This window comes from Vanessa tameamea, chromosome 4 (genome assembly GCF_037043105.1).
Source record: "Vanessa tameamea isolate UH-Manoa-2023 chromosome 4, ilVanTame1 primary haplotype, whole genome shotgun sequence".
NCBI lineage: Eukaryota > Metazoa > Arthropoda > Insecta > Lepidoptera > Nymphalidae > Vanessa > Vanessa tameamea.
Genome location: NC_087312.1, coordinates 7,535,363 through 7,550,398, shown reverse-complemented (window position 1 = coordinate 7,550,398; position 15,036 = coordinate 7,535,363). Strand labels below are relative to the sequence as shown.

General features: G+C 34.0%; 3 protein-coding genes across 9 annotated transcripts in view; 1 reads left to right on the top strand and 2 right to left on the bottom strand.

Annotated features, from left to right (window-relative positions):
* Positions 1-15,036, top strand: part of LOC113394492 (probable RNA methyltransferase CG11342) — a 212,952-nt gene that overhangs the window by 131,075 nt on the left and 66,841 nt on the right. The gene's annotated exons all lie outside the window — the stretch shown is intronic.
* LOC113394489 (rootletin-like) lies at positions 700-3,342 on the bottom strand. Its single transcript, XM_026631819.2, has 5 exons — positions 3,265-3,342; positions 1,738-1,944; positions 1,406-1,578; positions 1,161-1,327; positions 700-998 (listed from the first exon to the last, which is right to left on the bottom strand). Exons 1-5 carry the CDS (start codon positions 3,340-3,342, stop codon positions 700-702), a joined length of 924 nt encoding a protein of 307 aa, XP_026487604.2.
* The window catches only part of LOC113394298 (tensin-1), a 94,933-nt gene continuing 87,443 nt past the window's right edge, over positions 7,547-15,036 (bottom strand). For all 7 annotated transcript variants that reach the window (XM_026631544.2, XM_026631547.2, XM_026631546.2 and 4 more), the window contains 10 exons: positions 11,791-12,081; positions 11,572-11,697; positions 10,966-11,092; positions 10,696-10,838; positions 10,376-10,560; positions 9,918-10,173; positions 9,593-9,749; positions 9,280-9,452; positions 8,884-8,998; positions 7,547-8,459 (listed from right to left, as the gene is read on the bottom strand). In XM_026631544.2, coding sequence (XP_026487329.2) covers positions 8,421-8,459; positions 8,884-8,998; positions 9,280-9,452; positions 9,593-9,749; positions 9,918-10,173; positions 10,376-10,560; positions 10,696-10,838; positions 10,966-11,092; positions 11,572-11,697; positions 11,791-12,081 — 1,612 coding nt within the window. In that variant the 3' untranslated portion in view covers positions 7,547-8,420. The remainder of the gene's footprint in view (positions 8,460-8,883; positions 8,999-9,279; positions 9,453-9,592; positions 9,750-9,917; positions 10,174-10,375; positions 10,561-10,695; positions 10,839-10,965; positions 11,093-11,571; positions 11,698-11,790; positions 12,082-15,036) is intronic.

Sequence of the window (15,036 nt, the reverse complement as noted above, 5' to 3'; positions counted from 1 at the left end):
ATTCTTACAATATGAATTATATATTGTTATGAAATAACCAAGATGCATAGCATACTCTTTATTTATTTAAATGTTTAAAAATAAAGGTTAAATCATCGATGTCCTAATTTGGAAACTCGTTTCGACTGCAAAATGGTGAACATTGAGTGAGCTGGTTCACCCACAAAAGTTTTTTGAATGTCTTAGACTTTGAGCTTCAAATTAAACGCTTACAATAATTTAAGACATATTTAAGACACCTACAATATAATTAATATTGATTGTTTATTTGCAATCGATGGATTGTGAAAAATCATCTACTTAGATAGGTAGTTATAAGCATTTTAGAGCTTATCTATAGTTCTATACTAATATTGCATATGTGCAAGTATCCCTGTCTGTCTGTCTGATGGTCTTTCACGACCAAACCACTCAAGCGAATTGGACGAAAAATGGTATGAGGCCAGCTTGAACTCCACGGAAGGATATAGGCTACTTTTATATGCCTGACACCTGACACGCGAGCGAAGTCGCGTGCGACAATTGCAAATTGTAAAAAAATATGGACTTTTCTATTTTATAATGAAACAGATGAACTAAATGACGTCATTATAAAAGTTTAGTGTTTATTAATTTAAGGCCTACCAAATAAAACATATAAAGTAATATAATTTTTTTAACTACCATTTCTTAAAGTGAAATTACATTTCAAAATTATTTTTAATCTGCAAGAAATGAATCTATTGGGCATATACTAGAAGGGTTTTCTGATATTGAAGTTTTTTCTTCGGATGAATCGTTATCTTTTATATGTAATTCAGATGCTAAAGTAGCGTTATCAGCTAAAGCCGCAGCTAAGGCCCGTTCTAACTTAGCCGTTCCTGATCTCTCAGCTTCTAAAGCCGCACGCACTTCGGCTAAAGCTTGTGATTCCGGGTCATGCATCTCGTTGAGGGACTCTCTATTGGATAACTGATACAGTAACTCGGTTACTTTAATTTTGAGTCGAGCTATTTCAGCTGAAAAATCATTAATTTGTTTCAAAATCATTAATTCAACGCTACTACTAATTGTTATTAGTAGTAACGTTGAGATACCTTTTAATAAAAACAAATTGAATGTTAATATCTTTCGCTTATATGATTTATTTTTTCTTAAGTCAATATGTCCGAATTCTATACCATTAGCTGCGAGCAGCTCTCGAGTAGTGTGAGCGAGCTCGTTGGCTGCGAGTGCCCGCTCGCGCGCGTGCGCCGCCGCCGCGAGCCGCGCGCGCTCGCGCAGCTCGGCGCCCGCGCCGGCGCACCGCTCTACTCTTCGAAGTTCAACCTCAAGTTTGGATACCTCGCTTGAAACCAAATATTATAAACCTAGTTCATAAACAAAAAATAAGTAACAAAATGAGTCGACAAGGACGGTTAGGAACCTTCGAGCTTCTTCTGTGACGGTTTGAATGCGTCCCTGTAATTCGATATACTGACGCTGTGTGGCACCGTGTGCGGACTGTAGAGGTTGCAGTTGCTGTAATTCTTTTTCTAGACAATTTATTTTATCAGACATCTCAGTGCATTTATCTTCAAAGAGTCTGCGCTGATTTTCCTGGCAAACAAAAGTATGTGTTTATAATTTAAGCACGCCATCGGTTCGTTTAACAATATTTATTTTTAGAAACATTGAATACTGGAAGTTAAAATATAACCTTAAAAGGATTTGTGTAAATTACAAGAGGAAGCCTATTTTTTTTTTTAAATTACTCACAGAAAAATCCAATTGCATTTTAACAGTGACAAGCTCTTCCTGTGCCGATGCGAGTGCCTTGGCGGCCTGTGCGGCGCCGGCGGTGGCGGCGGCGGCGCTGGCGCGAGTTGTCGCCGCCGCCCGCTCTGCCGCATCTCGAGCTGCTTCGGCTCCCTCTGCACGCGTTGCCTCTTTACGAAGCTCTGCACGCAACTGCTTTTCGGAACCCTTATTTGAAATATAAATATTATTTTATATATTTAACTATTAGCGTTTACAATATTTTTGGAATGAAGTTTTAATTAAGTTTTTACGTGATTTACAGTACAGTGAACTGGCGGAAATCATCACGTAAGGAAAAGAGTCATGCTGATGGGTCCTGGTAACCCATTCCTCTATTTCCCTTTCTTTCTGTCTGTTTGTAATATATATCGTTTTATATAATATATTTTTTTTTAATTCGCATGGAATTTTGATAACAATTTTATTTCTTGTCATTTAAATATTGTCAAACATTGTTAATTTATTTAATTGTGTCAGTTATTAACACATATGAAATATAGCAAAAACAACTACTAGAGTGTTCCATTTCAATAAACCTTTAAACTAGACATTATTTTGTTCGGATATCGCATACTCCTCTTAGATTAAGACAAAAGTTATGCTAGTAGTGGTAGTGAAAAATACTTTGTTAAAAATAAGTTAGATAAACAAAACAGTAAAAATTTCTGATATATCCACTTTAACGTTTAATTATTTTATTGTACACCAAAAAAACTAAAATAAATAATACACAGAGATAAATGTTCGATACAGAATTTTGTACGAAAGGCGGTCTTATTCCTTAAATCTCTTCCAGGCGGCCTTTGGATGGAGAAGAGTCCACGTAAATTAATTAAAATATACATAGCATTTTAATTTTAACTAAAAACATATATAAAAAAGTACGAGACGATTTAAATAATAAGCTTTTACTTGATTTTTGTAGATATTAACAGATTGACCAAGTCTGATGTCAATGTTTCATCTATTTAAATCGTTGTTTTAATTTGTAGGGAGTATTGGAATTGAACAGTACACATAGTAGATAAATTGTGCTATTGCGTATCTTGGTAGGAATTCGTAATAGATGGATGGAAACAACTGGACAAAAACCATTTTTTTTACTTCAATAATTTGTAACGTCCAAGAAAAGTCATTTTCGAAAGTAATCAATATTTTAATGAAGTAGTCCACACCCGAATAATTTTCTTACTGCTGATAATAATAATTAATATTTAAATGGAATTAATTTTGAAACCACAAGAACTACTTCTATGAAGAACATTTTTTAAATCAAAATGAATTCGATTCATTATCTGCGAAACGTCGACTACTTTGTTGGTTTTTAATCATAGAAGAATATTATGGGAGTTTATATTTAGTTCTCAATATTAATATTCAAGTTTTATGTGCCGTAAATAACTTTGAAGTTGAAAATATCGGGATTAAGAGTATTAATTATACTTGCTAAGATAAAAAGTAACTTAAAGAAACAAAAAACCATACCGAAATTGTCTGATATTCACCAATTAATTCTATAAATTGCTGTTCAAATATTTCAAATTCTTGTGTAGTTGCACCCATTGTTTTAAAGTCTATTTTGATTTAATAATGAATTTATTTGGATTATGATGTCATTTGAAAAAAATGGCGGGAAAATAGATTATGTATTGTATTTTAATAATTTTATATTATTAATTATAAATTTCATACGCAAAGATCGAAATGTATACATCCTAATATATTGCGTCTTTTTTTAAATCAAAGTATTCAGATTGTAAATAAAAAATAAAATCTCGCATTGGTATTTTAATGGGTGTCGCCGCTTGGCTGAGAAAATAGCAGCGTCGATCGATTTAAAGATTATTTAAAGAAAATAACCTTTCTTTTAATTTTTCATATAATAAATTTGTCTAATGGCTAGCTTATAATTCTATATCGACGTATGGCCTCATTGGAAAGGTTGTGTTTACATATTTATATTAATCAATATCGAAATAATCTTGATGAAATCACTGAATTTCCTCAGTACCATGATGGGAGAATCCATTTTTAAGAAGTATTAACTGCTGCGTGTAACCCAGTGGATATTTAAACTCTGGAGTGAATGTATACTATTTCCATGTTGCTTTATCATGTAATCTTGTTTTGAACAATGTGCCTTATTTTAAAAATAACAGTGATTATCGTTAGGAATGTATCAGGTGTAATCAGCAAGAACACAACAGTTATTTATTTTCTTTAACCAACAATAAGTTACATCATAATATAATTGTGCGAAGCAGTTGCCTGTTTTATATAAAAACTAACTTCGATGCTCTTTTCAAATAAATTTTCTCATCAATAAAGTAAGTCTTTGTTATTGGAAAGAATATTTTTAGTCACTAATAAGATCAATCTCTGAGAAATAATAATTGAAATGTGTCAATTAGCACGTCAAGAAAAGCCAGCGAGGAGAATATTAAAAAGGGGAGCGTTGTTTTCGATATTGTGGCCACAGTATAAAAATGATAGATATTCATCCCGAAGCTCATTTATCTCGTCGGCAGCTTCAGGACCTGGTAAGCATCATCATATACATTTAAAAAAAAAAAAAGGAAGTAATGTGTTATTTTTATTTTCAATACAGTGCTTCCAGTATTTCGATTTTTCAATAAATTAACTCACATGTTATTTTACCTAATCAAAAATATTATTGTAAATTTTTACTGTGCCATTAGAGATACATAAAAAATATAGCAGAAATTTTATAAACGTTCTGTTATAACTATTATGGTTATAAATTTTGCCAAGCTATTAATTGCCATACTAATTATTATTACTACAAAGTCCCCCAGTATAGACAGAACTAATTAAAGATCATGAGATTTAGACATTTGTACATAGATTGGAGCCTATTTTACTACTATGATATTTTAGTTTAGGTACCTAAAGAAATAATTCAATGTTAATGGTATAAGCTGTTATTTGATGTTGATAAAGATTAGATGCTAGATATTACGTATATTCATGTCTAATTAACACCACATGTGATTCCACCTTACTACATTGGAGCAGGGTGGTGGAATATGCTCCTAACCAAAGGGAGAGGAGGCCTTAGCCCAGCAGTGGCCCATTTACAAGCTGTTACTATTAGTTTATCTAGCGTCCCGTTCTCGTTGCCAGGGAACCAGTGTCAGTCTATCAGGTCTCCTACCAACATCATGACTTATTCCAATAAGAGCAGGAACGTGGTGGCAAGAGCCCTTTTTATTTTTTCAAGTGAAGTATAAAATAATCAAGTGTTTTATGGAATAAATGGTAATTTTATTCCCTATCCAACAGTAATAGGTTACATTATCAAAAGTCTGTTACATCCGTTTTCATAGTTACTATGTGTTAAGTTTTAAGTCAAATTTCAATTAGTTATCCCATAATTTGACAAAAGCACGCTTGTGGGATGTAGTATTTCACCATGTTGCCTTAGTGAGGGATAGTGGATTAATATGTATACATGTGGTAGAATTGCAGTAATTTCCAGGATTATAATAATAAACATTAATAAAATATGTATTCAGTGGTACATGCCGTTTTAAACAAATTATCAGTGGTTTAGATGTACGTGTTCGTCGTGTGCCCGTTGACAAACTCGACTCTTAGGATTAACATAAAATTGTAAAAAAGAAAAAAAAATTGTAAAAATAACAACTTATTCTTAAATTGGTATTTTGATTAAATTAGCTAAATATTTATATAATCACTTGGTAATAAGTAACTAACTTACTTAGGCTTTAAAGTTTAATTTTGCTTTTCTTTGCAGATTATTCAAAATGCGGCTCATCACAATAATCTCATTGGTCTTGACCATTGCGCTAACGATATCAATGCGGTACTGTGAAGGAGCACGTCTTCGGGGTTTATCCCTTACAGAAGAAGAAGACGATATTCAACCGAGACATTTTTACCGCGAGTACGGCTTGATACGGAATCGTCCGGTTCGAGCAGACGACTCCTTTGATGATTACGGACATTTAAGATTCGGTCGCTCAGAAGACTGATGACACACACGTCCCGAATACACGAAGCTATTTATGATAAACCGTACAAAAGACAAGAAAAAATCCATATTATTAGAAATAATTTAACAATAAGTATGTAAAATGTAGAAGTTCTTGTGAAATGTCTATGGCTGGTATGATATTTCATCGTAGTTCATGCATAATTTAAATAAATAATCGTATTAAGTATTTTTTTTTGTTTTATTTAAAATAACAAACGGATATATAGCATATTGTCGTCTCGTGGTAAGGGGTTACCACCGCCTTTAAACTGAAATGTGTAACAATTTCGCCACCAACCCAGGGGACTAAGATATTTTGACACTTGAGCTAGTAATTAAATTGACTTACTCATCCTTTAAATTTAATTACCACAGTATTATGTATTGTTGTCGTGTTTAAGTCGGTTTACGAAGTGACTTCGTAAAGAGTAGCATTGCAGTTATTCCCTTTATGACAGTTACCTTAGAACGTAACGGCGGATTGTGCAAAAAATTATTCTAAAATGCGTGGTAAAATATGTCTGAAGCTGTCTAATTTCTGCAAATGAATTAATCCAAAATTATCATTTTACGACTAGTTATATATGCATTGTATGTTAATCATTATAGGAGATTTCTTTTACATCTGTAAAGTCAAATATTAATAAAAATATATAAATTAAACAATCGTACATACCTAAATATTTTGAAAAGAAGTTAATTGAGGGATTTTATATCGAAAATTGAACAAGCTTATTCATATTTACAGTATTAATTACAATAAATATTTACCTACATTAACAGCCTGTAAATTTTCCACTGCTGGGCTAAGGCCTCCTCTCCCTTTGAGGAGAAGGTTTGGAGCATATTCCACCATGCTGCTCTAATGCGGGCTGGATGATACACATGTGGCAGAATTTTGTTGAAATTAGACATGTGCAAGTTTCCTCACGATGTTTTACTTCACCGCAGAGCACGAGATGAATTATAAACACAAATTAAGCACATGAAAATTCAGTGGTACTGCCTGGGTTTGAACCCGTAATCATCGGTTAAGATGCAAGCGTTTTACTACTACTACTACTACTACTGGGCCATCTCGGCTCTTTCTAGTCTTTCGACATGAAATTTTCGCCAATGTAGAGTCTTCACCTAAATTTACAAAAAAGTCTACAGACAGACAGAAATTTGTCACAATACAAGATCTTAATATGTATGCAAAACAGTGTGTTTTAAAATGAATATTTATGTTTATAGTCATATATATTATTGCAACGACCAACAAGTAGATAATTATTTTTTACGATATTTGCTATAAAAACTTGCAAAGTTGAAATTAAGTTAACATTTTTTTTTCTTCAGACAGTAATTAATAATGCAAAGAAAGCGTCAACAAAATAAAAAATTCATACAATCAAGGATTTTTTTAAATTCAAAATTTGATAATCGATGCTATGTATCAATTAGTGCCGATAATCTAATCGATAATCAAGAAATGACGTTGCCTCATCTGTAAAAAATTGAATAACTGTTAGGACAGGGTACTAATATATATAAAGCAAAGACAATTCAACTATTTTTCAATTATTTGATATATTTTCATTTTGATTTTTTATTAATTTACAATAAGGATATAAGTTTTTTTTAATTATAATTTCCGTTATAACAATAATATTAAATTGTTGTTATTTAGAGAAACATAGGTATTAACGAAAAATAAAAATCTTAAAAAAATATTTCGTATATTATATAGAAATAAAACATCAAAAATAATTTTAAATGATTTATTATAACCAATAAATACATTTGACAGCAGTTATTTCATTCTTTATAGATATATATGTTAAATTAACTGGGTATAATTTAACCATTAAAATTTTATGTTATATTTAACTATACTTATTAGATCACTGTTAAGGCATTTTATTTATAGCATTAAACTGTATTTACCACAAATTTAATTATCGAAGCTCTACGACAAAATCTTAAGGCATATTCTAATTGTGTTGTTGTCGTCTTAAAATTATTTTGATGGAATTATTTGGACTTCTGCTTCAGCTTTTTAAAAGCAACGTCGTGACCGTAATATGATTAATGTTTCACAAGTTTTTATTTAGACAATATTGTACTTATATACTGTTTGATAATTCGTTGTACTTGTAGTAGGCAGGCAGCCGTTCGTATGTTTGTTTGTTCTCAACTATATCTTGAACATAATTTGATTAAATTACTACGGACTTATATCTCATATCATAATAAACATTAACACAGTAATGTTAGGCACGCACGATTCTAATCTATATTAAATAATATGATGAGACTAGTTAGTTTCTTTCTATACTAAATTATTAATATAATATATATATTTATTTGTTATTATATTAAAATTATAGTAGTACAACGTACTTGGTGAATATGAAGCGTACATAATCTTTGAAAATAATTTATAAAAACCAATATATCATAAACTAAATACACCTTATTTTATAGATAGTGGAATACAATAGAAAATCGAAATTGTGATTTCATTTGTGGAATAAGAATCGTGATCGGTCTTCGTGTTTGACACATAAAAGTGAGTATTGTTAGTTCACGATGGGACGAGAGATCTACCTCGTTTTGGATTTGCGATTTATATACCATATTAAATAATGTCCCTCTTCTGCGAGTTTCCGAGAAGAGCCTGTAACAAAATACAAAATAATGTTAGTATAGTTTCTTTGAGCCGCTGGTTAGAGCAGGTGTGTCTTAACTAAGGATTGTGGATTCAAACCAGGCAATCGTCAGTGAATCTTCATACGCCTTATTTGTGTTCATAATTCATTTCGTGCTCGGCGGTAAAGTAAAACAACGCCAGGACACCCATATGTGTCAGACAGAAATTTGACATATTTGTATCCTCGAACGGGCATTGGAGCCGCGTGTTGGAAAAAGTTCAACATTCTGCTCAAAAGAAAAAGCCTTAGCCCAGCTGTGGCATAAGGGCTGCTACTTTTTATAGTTTCTTTAAGTACGTTGACAGTAAAAATTAATGGTGGAATTAGAGCGCGTCATTAATAATACGTTAATTAGTTTAACATTTGTTATGAGTTCATAATAAGACCGACCTTGTTGACGAAGTTGACGATGGCGGTGGCAGGCTGTTCGGGCTCGAGCTCCGCGAACACGTGGCATTGGTTGTCGGCGCCGGACGACGCGCGCGCCACGAACGCGTATATACGTCTGCGAAAATACCTTTTGTTAAAGAACATAACGTGACTGATACTGCTTAAAAGTTACCACAATAGTTATGTAGATCCTGAAAAATGAAAAAATAATGCAATCAAATGTGCTTCAATTAGTTGATATCCCCCTTTTTTCGCTCTCAACTATTGACGATGGCAATCAAAATGATGATTTTAAAGAATATTTTTTGATTTCAATTTATGGTAATTTATTATATAATGATTACATTACATAACAGACAGGACTTTTATGCATACAAAATAAAATAAATCATGTACTTTTCGGATTGTGTCCCGCCATCCACATGGGTGTATCTACGTTCGTCGGGGTCTAGGCCTGCGTAAGAGACGCCGGAGGCGGGGTAGTGTCGGCGGAAGAACAGCTTGCGAGCTGCGTCTGTTAGCGTTATGCCACCTCCGAACACTTTAAAGTGAACCACGTGAGCCGCCGTCTAATGAGCAAATGATATAAATTAGGATTAAATTAAAAGTGTTACACCGTCATTACAAGATACAAAGTAAAAAAATTAAAAATAATATTATTTTATCTATAAATCTTATAATATAATTTTGTTGATAAAACGTTACTTGCCTTTTTCTGGAGAATGTTTTGGACTGCCCTTTTGACAGCAGCGGGACCGGTAAGCGCTTCAGTATTCTCCGAGCCCAGTAGCAGCACGTTGCAAGCCGCGCCCGTCGCCAGGAGAGCGCGCGCCGCGGCACTCGCACTGCCGCCGGACCAAGGGTCTCTATCGAGATCAAACGACATATTGGAATCAATTTAACATGAACTATTTAAATGGTACTTAACATATTGAGTAAATTTTTAGTAACTTATAATGTTTTGTTAAATATTTTTTAAATTTTAAGCATGTAAAATACTGAAGATTAGATTACAGATAGAGTTTACTAATCACCTGTCGGGTAAGTTGAGCGGTACGGGCAGTGCGAGTGGTGTGACGGTGTGCTGGTATACGAGTGCGGACAGCGAGCTGAAGACGGGCTCGTCTGGACACCCGCGCAGGCGCACACCGCGTGCCGTGGGCTCCACGAGGAAGTGTCGCACGCCGCCCGCGCCGCCTGCGCGCACCGCCAGCCCGAATGCGCCCGGGAACGAGTTGGAATCGCGCACTATGAAAGCGCCTTCGTCTAGCTGCTGCAGCGCTGCCACCGCTGTAAATTAAAGAAGCGAGGTCAAAATACTGAAACATAGTAACACAAAAAGTAAACGTAATTGCGCTGGACAATTAACATATGTTGTAAAATTGCAACATAAAACAAGGAAAAATAAAAATCTTCCATTTAGTTTGGTTTAAAAGTATAGTCTATAATATAAATTGTTCTCTTTACTTTATTGAACAGAAACTGTATTTACCGTCATCCCTCGAAATATTCGGCTTGTACCAGTAGTGACTGGTATCGCGCGCGAAGCGCACGCGGTCCGGAGCGACGTGTTGCGGCTCGGTCGCGCTCACGCTGGAGCGCCGCGAGCCGGTGCTGGCGGTGCCTACACCGTTGTAGACTCGGTATTCGGATTCAGGGCTGCTTTCTCGCTCTTTTCTGCAATTACTTACTTGGTTAAAGGAGAAAGCAGCGTAACTAAATTAAGTTAACACTAAAAATTATATGATGCACTTAAATAAGACATACAATATTTAACACAAATAAGATTATGATAATTATCATTATGTTTACCTGGAGACGGTGGGCGATCTTGGGGGTCGTGCGCTTAGCGAGGGAGTGGGTGTAGGTGGATACGGTGTACGCGGATGTGTAGGGAACGCCGGTGTGCCCGCGCGTGACGAGCTTCGAGACCAACTTTCCGACCGTTCGCGGCTCTGAGAAAATAATCAAATTATATTACTTGAAGGGTGCACTCTAAGGACTATTACTTTATGTTTTAAATTTTACATTATGTTTTTATTATTCAGAACTAAAATTATTAAAATAGTAATAATAAATTACAATGGTATCATTGTTGTTTGGCTCCGCAAGGGACAGTAGACCAGGCGCTTGTGTGCTTGTCGGGGTACTGCTCGTACTCCACTCGCGCAACGTCATCTTTTCATACATGATTTTTTTAGATGAGGTTCTGAAAACGAAACAACACTAATTTATTAATATAAAATCTAACATATATATTCGGAATAAATTATGTATTCTTATAAAAAAATTAAAGATAGATCCGAGAAATGTTCTTTATCTAGACAATTCGTCTTCTTTTAAAGAGAAGAAGTAGGAGATTATTTCCCATCACTACTTCACTACCGATTGGCAGTCTTTTCCTACTTCACATACATGAAAAACTAATTTATGGTTGTCCTTATTCAATGCCCCCTATCCCTAAAGTCACAGGCACAGGAGTACTACTGTTCCTGACTTTAAATCCCAAATAAACTCCCTCCAGTTCCATCAGATTACGAGAGTTAAGTAATAGAAGGGATATATACGTTTGCGTATATATTTGTACTATAGTATGTTCTGCACAGTTGATGAGACTCTATAAGTAGTCCTCATGATCAAAATCGTGCAGATGTACATATAATAAGGATAACATAAATGTCGTAATACCTGTCTGGAGCCTGTGGACTTATGCTGTCAGTCCTGAGAGGAGTGCGCGTGTTGACATGCAGCGGTACACTGAAGTCATCGTCGTCATCAGCAAACGCTGTAGTGTCGCTCGTATATCCATCCACACTATTTAATCAAATTTTATATTTGTGAAAATATAGCAATTATGATAAAAAAAAGTAAACAGCTAAAATATGAATAGGTACTAAATATTCATACCGATGGCTGGCTGATCTGCGCACGTGTCGGGAAGGCGCGTCCCACTCGAGCGGCAGTCGAGCGACCCTTTCCCTAGCTTCTTTCCTCTCTCTTAATTTCTGTTGCTGTCTCTGTAGCCAGGTGAGGCCGGAGTTTCCTTCCACATTATTACCTTCAGATCTTCTCGGCTCTCTACGTATTGTATTAAAGTCTTGCCAGCCCACTGTACTATTAGAACGCCATGTGCCGTTTTCGGGTTTCCTAGCGCTGCTAGGAGGCCGCTCTATCCATTCCGCATCGCCATTCAACCATCTGTTCACATAAATATCGATAAATATTGTATCGACCTTATTTTTTTTCAAACCTTAACCAATTATAGTCGCCTGTTTTGAATTTTGCATCAAATAAAACTGAATTCATCAATCAATACATAGATAAATTGATATAATAATACCCTAATAATGTTTTTTTAGCTTACAAATCTATTTAAACAAATAAAAATGGTATGGACCTTGAAATAATTGATGCAATACTTCTAAGTGGGCACTCAAGTTGTCAACATAAATTAAAACATAATTAGACAGAGATTACGTAATTTCATTTTTTATTAAGAAATTAATGATTGATGGGATTAGAGAGTTAACAAAGCAGCGTTTATTAGAAAGTAGAGAACTGTATTTATGAGGTCTGCGTCAATGCATGATCGGACAAGCCGTTTATGGCGACGTTTATCTCGAAATAGCAACTTGTTTGGGTCACGGCGGCGACGCAATCGCACACCACAACCGCACCAATTCCAAATTGCGATTTAATTTCACTCACTTGCCAGTTACTGCTATTGAATAACGCGATGTTCCAAATAATAGGTCTCGGATTATTTGATCGTCTAGTACGAGGTACTTTCTTACATATTAAAATACAATTTAAATTAAACTCATACATATTTCAAATGATACCACAACATTCAAATGATGGCAATAAAGACAACTTTCGCTCGAAATTTATCTATAAACGTATTTGTAACATTCATAAGGTAAATGTGTTCATACATATGTCTAGTTTTTAATGACGTACTAATAACGGGTATACGTCCGGATCTCGTTTAAACTAAGACATAATCTATTTTAATTAGAGCCTACGGTTCAGAACGCTGCTATTTATTTTAACATATTTAATAGTTGATTAGCTTTTAAATTTATCGATCGAATAGGCGCCACATAAATAATTCGCGAGCCAGTTTAACCGTTTTCGGTTGGCCGCTGCAATGTTGCGGAACATAACACTAAAATACTTTAATCCTAATACTAGAGACCTTCAAAACTTAAGACATTTACGTTGATTTATAAATTATTACTAGCTTTAAAATGTTCCTTGAATTTTTTGTTAGTAATTTAGTCGCATGGTCTGTTTAATAATAATAAAAAGGTACCGTAGGTGATACGTCTGCGTGGGTTCGTGCGGCTCAAGTCCCGTGGGCGTTAATTGAATAACAACCAATGATAACAATAATACTGTACATTCTTCGAACAGAATTGGCTACGTCTTGAAAATAGAACAATTGGTGTATGTATTTTGTTTCAAACTTGGAACACGATTCAAAGAATAAATCTAGTGGTCAGTTAAATGAATATTTAATGTCTACGTCATTTTCGTTTATTACTATTAGGAACATAATTATATTTTTTTATTAAAATAAACACAGATTACAGATACCTACTTATATTAAGAAAAAAGACGACTTCAAAATTATACATAATATTACGTTCATTGTTATCAAATACTAACTAACTTTTGTGGTTCTACCACCGAGCAACCAGGTCTACGCCTCTGTGCAAGCCGTTCTAGGTAGGTAACACCCACTAATCAGATATTCTACCGCCAAATAGCAATACTCAGTGCTGTTGTTTTACGCTTCGTAGGATAAGTGAGCCAGCTACAGGCACAAGGGATAACATTTTAGTTACCAAGGTTGGCGGCGCATTGATAGGAATGGTTTATATTTCTTAATCTATGAGCGATGGTGATCACCTAACTAAACCAGAAAAAAAAATAAGTTTATTTATATAATACATAATAAATATTTTGAATCATAATAAGCATGATTGAAAATTACCATTATTAAAATAATTATCTCGATTTTATTAAGTAAAAAAAATCATAATAATTTAACATCACATTTTCTTTAACGTTTTTGATTTATAGTCTGTAGAGCATATAATCCCTGATACTATGAAAGGTATTTTCGATGATCTTACTAAGAAAACAAAGGACCGCCCGCGGAGTGCAAAGATGTATCGCATATAATGTTTATAATCATGCATGTCAACAAGAACGTGGAGTAAATTACTGTTATTACTTGTTACCGCAATGGGGTCGCAATACGCGTCTTTGTTTTCCAGTCTTACACATTAACAACGAGCTAACAACGATCATTTTATATTATTATATCGACTACGCTAAGAAAAAATATTTAACAATATTCTAACGAACTTGCAGCGTCTTAATTCTTAACCGAAGATTGCGGGTTCAAAATAGGACAAGCATCTCTCCTATTTCATATGATTCATTTTTGTTTTACAATTCCTCTCGTTACATATATTAAATATCAGCGAGGTGGGATAAGTTGAAAACCTTATCTTAAGAGGACAGTAGTCCTTTGCCCAACAGTGTTAACTTCCTAAATGATACGAAATAAGTATTCAAATATTGTCCGGAAAATCTGGTATAAAAAAAGAGTTTCGGGTCTGATTTATATAGGTTTGTATCAAAATTAATCAATAGATAAGAAGTTACGTTTACGAAGATAGCGATAAATTTCGGCAAACGCTAAACAGGTTACTATAATGATATGTAAAATAATATAGACTTTTTTTTGCTTTTGCAATAAAAATACTCTATATATACAAACCTATTACAATTTAAGTATTCAACCTGCTATTTGATAAAAACAACTCGATCCAAATAATAATATATTTTATTTAAATTGATATATAAATATCAACGTATGATAATGCGTACAAAGAATAAGATTATAGTCGTACATTCAAATCAATGTTTTAATTTAAAATTTGCAATTGTTCAATTTTTTTTAATTATAATGAAAATTGTTTGTGGTTTGTGTAAATTTGTCAAATTAGTATCACACGTACGTCACAGCTTGTTATTTATGTATAATCTAACAAAATGTTCTGTAATACAATTACAGGAACATAAGAATGATCAATTGATCAAGTGTCCCGCGACGTAATTGCCGAGATTGGTTATGGG

Bases quoted from the DNA above. Each gene is read 5' to 3' on its own strand.
- LOC113394489 (XM_026631819.2), bottom strand. From the start codon at position 3,342: ATGGGTGCAACTACACAAGAATTTGAAATATTTGAACAGCAATTTATA. The intron at 1,579-1,737 runs GTGAGTAATTTA...TTTGTTTGCCAG, and splicing joins AAATGCAATTGGATTTTTCT to GAAAATCAGCGCAGACTCTT. The intron at 1,328-1,405 runs GTTCCTAACCGT...TTTGGTTTCAAG, and splicing joins GTCACAGAAGAAGCTCGAAG to CGAGGTATCCAAACTTGAGG.